Source organism: Trichechus manatus, unplaced genomic scaffold, assembly GCF_000243295.1.
Source record: "Trichechus manatus latirostris isolate Lorelei unplaced genomic scaffold, TriManLat1.0 scaffold00057, whole genome shotgun sequence".
NCBI classification, from domain to species: domain Eukaryota; kingdom Metazoa; phylum Chordata; class Mammalia; order Sirenia; family Trichechidae; genus Trichechus; species Trichechus manatus.
This window is the reverse complement of record NW_004443993.1, coordinates 9,490,767-9,496,783: the sequence shown is the minus strand read 5'-3', so window position 1 is coordinate 9,496,783 and position 6,017 is coordinate 9,490,767. Positions and strand designations below refer to the sequence as shown.

The window sequence follows — 6,017 nt, the reverse complement described above, 5'->3', positions numbered from 1 at the left end:
CTTCTCCTGGGGGGTCGGAGCCGCCTTCTCCTCCTCCTCCTCCTTGTCCTCCTCGGGCGGCTTCTCCTCCTCACTCTCCTCGCTGCTCTCGCTCTGCTCGTCCACACCTGAGGAGCAGGTGTGAGCGGGGGGCCGAGCTGCCGCCCCCAGGCCCCCCACCAGCCCCCAGGCCCTGCTACTGGCCCCTGGGCCCCCCACCGCCCCTCAACTACCCTTGGGCCCCTCGCCAGTCCCCGGGCCCCCCGCTGGCCCCTCACTGCCGCCCGGGCCCCCCACCGGCCCCTCACCTACCCTTGGGCCCCTCCTCCTGCTTGGTCACTGTGGGCTTGCTCTCCATCTCGTCCTGGGAGCTGCTGTGAGACACAGGGGGCACAGGGGTGAGCACGTCCCCCCAGCCGGGCTGGGGCCTCTCCACGCCGCCCACCGCCTCACCTGGAGCCGTCGGACATGTAGTCCACCTCCTGGCCCTCGAAGTCCCCGTCGTCACTGTCCTCCAAGGCCTCATCGTCCGGGCCCTTCTTCTTCTTCCTCCTGCCCGCCTTGCCCGCCGGCGCCTTGTTCTTGGCCTTGGGGGCTCTGCCGCCTTCGGGGGGAGAGGAACAGCGGAGGGGCTCAGCCTGGGCTCAGGCTGAGCCCCTCACTAGCCCCCAGGGGCTCCCGGGCCGCACCCTCCTCGCCGCTGGCCTCGCTGTCGTCCGACGACATCTCCAGGTCGTCCTCCAGGTCGTGGATGCGCAGCTCGCTGGCCTTCTTGCGGCCACGCTTCTCCTTCTCCTCCTCCTCGTCGTCCTGGTCCTGGTCCTTGAGCCGCCGCTGCTGCATGATGCTGAAGTGGTTCAGGACCTTGTTCCTCCTGTGCTGGGACAGCAGGGCCGGCTCAGCGCCCCCTCCACAGCCCCCGGGCCCCGGGCCCCAGCAGACCATCAGCCTGAAGACTGGGAACAGCCTGCACCCCCAGGGACCTCAGCGCCCCCTCCACAGCCCCCGGGCCCCAGGCACCAGACGACCATCAGCCTGAGACTGGGAACCACCTGTGCCCCCAGGGACCTCAGTGCCCCCTCCACGGCCCCTGGGCCCCAGCAGACCATCAGCCTGAGACTGGGAACCGCCTGTGCCCCCAGGGACCTCAGCGCCCCCTCCACAGCCCCTGGGCCCTGGGCACCAGCAGGCCATCAGCCTGAAGACTGGGAATCGTCTGCACCCCCAGGGACCTCAGCGCCCCCTCCATAGCCCCCAGGCCCTGGGGCTCTGCACCAGCTCTACCTCCACCTGGCGGTTCCCGCACAGCCAGCGGGTACCACAGACGCCACTTAGGGGACCTGAGAAATGGTTGAACTCCAGGGGACCACAGCACATGGCACCAAATACCCTGGCATCCCACCGGGAGGGCAGGCCCCCTTCCAGTTCTCTGTCCCGAGTCCATCGGGAGAAAGTCTTGGTGCGATGCCGGGGTCTTAACACCTCCCTCGGGTCTTACTCGGCTAACAGAACCTCGCCAAACGTAGTAACCTTTCTGATTCCCGCGGTCCATGAGGGAGACCTGGTTTCCACTCCCAGCCCAGGCACCTCATGCGCAGCCACCGCCCATCTGTCAGTGGAGGCTTGCGTCTTGCTATGATGCCGAACAGGTTTCAGCAGAGCTTCCAGACTAAGATGGACTAGGAAGAAAAGCCTAGCAATCGACTTCTAAAAACCTGGCAATAAAAACTCTGTGGATCACAACGGTCCATCCCCAACTGATGATGGGATGGCGTGAGACTGGGCCGCGTGTCGTTCCGCTGTGCGTGGGGTCGCCACATGGAAGGTGAGATTCCACCACGGAACACCACTGCCCAGGACCTCTGCACAGGGCGCCCATTCTCCCCGCGGGACAGACTGTCAGGGGTCACACCATGCCCGTGGCTGAGCTGCAGCTGATCCAGCTGGCGATCTCCTGCCTCTGGGAAGCCGAGGCCCGTCCACCCTGCGTGGCCTGTTCACGCTGCAGGGCCTGGCTTAGCCATTGCAGCCTCTGGCTCTCAGGGCGCCCTGGGAGCCCTCTACTGCAGCCCTGCCCTGACGGACCCGCCTGGCTTCCTGCCCATCTCCCCACTGGGCTGGGAGCTCCGGGAGGGCCGGGAGGTCTGGCTGGGTCCCCAGAGTCCCAGCTCCCGGCAGCCAGCCTGCGGCTGGGGACAAAGCTCGGGTGACTGAGCCCACCTCCAAGCGCGTGGGTCCCCGTCCTCCTGGGAAATCGCGGTGGCCGCGTCCCGCTCCCCCTGCCCGGGCCCGCTCACCTCTCCCACTCCTCCTCGGCCTCCTCGGCCGTGAGTGTGCGGTGCCGGGCCAGCGGCGTGAAGTTGTACCAGTTGTGCACCGGGAAGGCCTCGAAGGCGCCGTCGGGGCACTGGGTGAAGATGTAGTAGGACGCGTTCTCCGTCACGCCCCCCTTCTTCACGCCCTTGAACCTGTGGGGAGCCACAGTCACGGCCGGGCCTGTGGGACCAGGACCGTCCCCCATACGCCCCCGGTCCCGCATCCTCGACAGAGCCCACTTGGCTTCTCTGACGAAAAGCCAGGACTCTCGGCTCCGCGGGAATGAGCTGTGAGGCCTCGGGCAGCCCTTCAACTGTCTGAGCCTCCATTTCCACATCTGGAAAATGGGGCCAGCCCTCCGCACCTGCAGAGCCGGTCAGGTGTTAAGCTGTTGAGCTTTGAAGGAGATGTCCCGGAATCAGACCACCTGCAGCTGCGGGCTGCGTTGGGGGGAGGGCCTGAGGGGCCAGGTGAGGGTGGGGGTGGGGATGAGACAGGAAGGTGTGACAGGATCTGAAGCAAGAGCCAATCCCCGCACCACTGCCTCGAGCAGGGACCACTGTCCCACCTCCTCCCGGCCTCCACTGCAACCTTCTCCACCCAGAAGCCGGGGCCATCTTTGTCTGCAGGCCCTCACCTGCCTACAACCCGCCCAAGGCTCTGGACCCTGCTCCAGCCGCCCAGGGGACAGCCACATCCTGGTGTCCCCCGCGCTGCGTGGGCCAGCCCCGCCCACCTCTCAGCGCCCCCTTCCGCCACCGGCCCTCTGGGCGCCGCCCACCTCCACTGGGACGGGCCCTGCAGCCCAGAGGGCCACTTCCCAGCTCTGCCCACGGGAGCCAGAAGACCTGGCCTCTGAGAACCCCCACCCCTCACGGCGCACCCCAGCTGCCCTCTCCAGGACACCCTTACAACCCTGTTGACCCCCCGGCCCCGCGTGTACCCCTTTCTGTTTGCAGCCAGGCCACTGCCTGGGCTTCCTGAGTGCAGCACGTGGAGCTGCTGCCGAGCCAGGCGCCGCACCCGCTCGGCTCACCGTCGGAAAGAAAACCCTGGGATCAAACTGACGACAGCAGCTCGGAAGAGGGACAGGAAGCTCAGGGGCAGGGAGTGTGTGTTAACGGGCGGGGGGGAGACGGCCGCACAACCTGAAGGTTGTAATCGGCGTCACCGAACGGCACACGGAGAAAGTGGTGGACGAAATAAACAAACACAAAACCCTTGGAAACCCAACTCAGCGAACACACCGAGACCGCAGGGACCCCCCGAGTCTCCTGCCGGGAAAAAACCTTTACACCCCGAACCAAAACCGGCCCAGGAAGTCATCGTTAAAGTAAGCGAGTTCACATCAATCAATACAGAGTGTCGCCTTGAGCCTGGCGCTCCCGTAAAGAATGACCCGTGTGAGAGGCCAGCAGTAACTAAGGCACAGAGGACTCTAAGGGGCAGAGTCCAAGCCAACGGTGGGGAAACTACAGGGGCAGAGACAGGGACAGTGACCACTGCCGGTGAACTGCGTGTGTAAAAATTAGTCAACGGGTGTATGTTTTGTTGTGTGTATTTTCACCAAAAAAAAAAAAAAAATCTCAAAAGAAAAAAAAAAAGTCGTTGGTCTATACATTCACTGCAGTCCCCACCAAAATTCTGACAGCCATCTCTGCAGAAACAGAAAAGCTAATCCTCGGATTCATACAGAAAGGCAAGAGGCTTTGAAGAGCCAAAGCAATCTTGAAAAAGAACCATATAAGTGGACTCACGCTTCCTGATCTTAAAACGCATTATAAAGCTACGTGATCAAAACAGTCTGGTACTGGTACAATGATAAAACGCATCCAAAATAAATAAACAAATAAAAACTCTACTGAATTATCCACGAGACTGAGATGCCAACAGTCACCCTAAAACACAGAGGAGAACTCTACGGGCCAGAGAGTCTAAGCTAACGGTGGGGAAACAATAGGGGCAGAGACAGCGAGGATGCTGACACAAGGAAGAACGTCACCACTGTCAATGAACGTGCAGAAACTGTTAAATGGCTGTATGCTCTGTTGTATGTATTTTTACCAGAATTAAAAAACAAAAAAAAATAAAACCCTGCAAAGCAAGAAGTACTGTTACCCCCGCTGAACAGATGAGAAGCTGAGGTTCAAGGAGATCACCAGCTGAGTGGGGTGAGGACTGGGGGCGCGGGCTGGCGGCGAGGCTGGCACCCTCCCCGGCCACACCCCCACGTACTTCCGGCCCGCCTTGCCGTTGACGCGGAGCAGCCAGGGCTGGTCCTCTGGGCGGAACTCCTTGAGGACGATGCCGTACTTCTTCCTGCGCGCCTCCTCCCGGAGCCTGCGGTTGAACTCGCTGCCCGCGCCCGACTCGGGCAGCTCCTCGTCCTGGTAAATCTTCTTGTTACTCAGGTCCCGCTCCAGCCGCGCCTGGGGGGGGGGTGGAGCAGGAAGCATGACCTCTCAGGGCAACACCCTTCTCTCACCAAGCTGGGCTCCGGACACGTGGAGCCAACTCCCTGTTCGGCGAAAATGGGGTGAGGTGTGAACACTCAGTGAATCTGGGGAGGGGAATATGAGGAACCTCGGGGGAGGCTGATTTTTGCAACTTTTTGTAAGTTTCTAATTAGTTCCAAATTAAGTTGAAAAAAAAAACAACAACAAGATATTGTAGCCGTGAACGAAAACAATAAAAGAAATCTGCTGGGAACTGGCCCTCCTTTCTTCTCCGTCTGCAGCAGATGCTCGACGGCCCCGTAGAGTCAGACGTCGTTACAGCCTGTGTTCTTCCAAATATCAATGTCCAGGCAGTTTTAGTATACGGTGGTGCCAACAGTTAACATGCTCGGCTGCTAACGGAAAGGTTGGAGGTTTGAGTTCACCCAGAGGCACCTCGGAAGAAAGGCTTGGTGATGAACGCCCACAAATTCAGTCACTGAAAACCCTAGACAGCACATGGGGTCACCACGAGTAGCAGTCAGCTCGATGGCAACTGGCTTTTAACTGCTCCTCGAGGTCCTTACGTGGTGCCAACGGTTTGTACTCGACTACTAACTTAAAGGTTGGTGGTTTGAATCCACCCAGAGGCAAGCAGAAGAAAGGCCTGACGATTGGCTTCCAAGAAAACCCAACTGAACAGTTCAACGTTGACACATGGGGGCGCTATGAGGCAAAATGGACTCAGCGTCTGGGAACAGGTTTCCTCTGGTGATGAGTGATCTGAGGGCAGGGCGCCCCCATGGCTGAACCATCCTCCTCTGGGACGACTGTCATCGCTGTTGGGTGCCGTGAAGTCGATCCCGACTCATAGCAACCCCCTGTGACAGAGAAGAACCGCCCGATAGGGTTTTCTAGGCTGTAATCTTCATGGAAGCAAATCGCCAGGTCTTTCTCCTGAAAGAGCCACTGGTGGGTTTGAACTGCCAACCTTTTGGATAGCAGCTAAGCACTAAACCACTGTGCCACCATGGCTCCTTCTTGGATGATTACTGATGGAGCATGTCCCACAGTGAGTGATTAGGAATTTGGGAACACTGTTCCCTGTTCAGATGACTCAGGCTGGGCTGCAGGGTGGAGAGGGGAGTGTGTGTATGTGTGCATGAGTGTCGGGGGGATGGAGAGGGGAACGTGTGTGACTGCATGAGTGTGGGGGGGATGGAAAGGGGAACGTGTGTGAGTGTGCATGAGCGTGGGGGGGATGGAGAGGGGAAAGTGTGAGTGTGG

At 60.3% G+C, this 6,017-nt stretch overlaps 1 protein-coding gene across 1 annotated transcript in view; it reads right to left on the bottom strand.

The window, feature by feature from the left end:
* Positions 1–6,017, bottom strand: part of LOC101352631 (general transcription factor IIF subunit 1-like) — an 11,269-nt gene that overhangs the window by 1,696 nt on the left and 3,556 nt on the right. The window contains exons 4-9 of the mRNA XM_023733092.1: positions 4,531–4,724; positions 2,277–2,447; positions 669–853; positions 433–583; positions 292–353; positions 1–107 (exon numbers count right to left, since the gene is read on the bottom strand). Coding sequence (XP_023588860.1) covers positions 1–107; positions 292–353; positions 433–583; positions 669–853; positions 2,277–2,447; positions 4,531–4,724 — 870 coding nt within the window. The remainder of the gene's footprint in view (positions 108–291; positions 354–432; positions 584–668; positions 854–2,276; positions 2,448–4,530; positions 4,725–6,017) is intronic.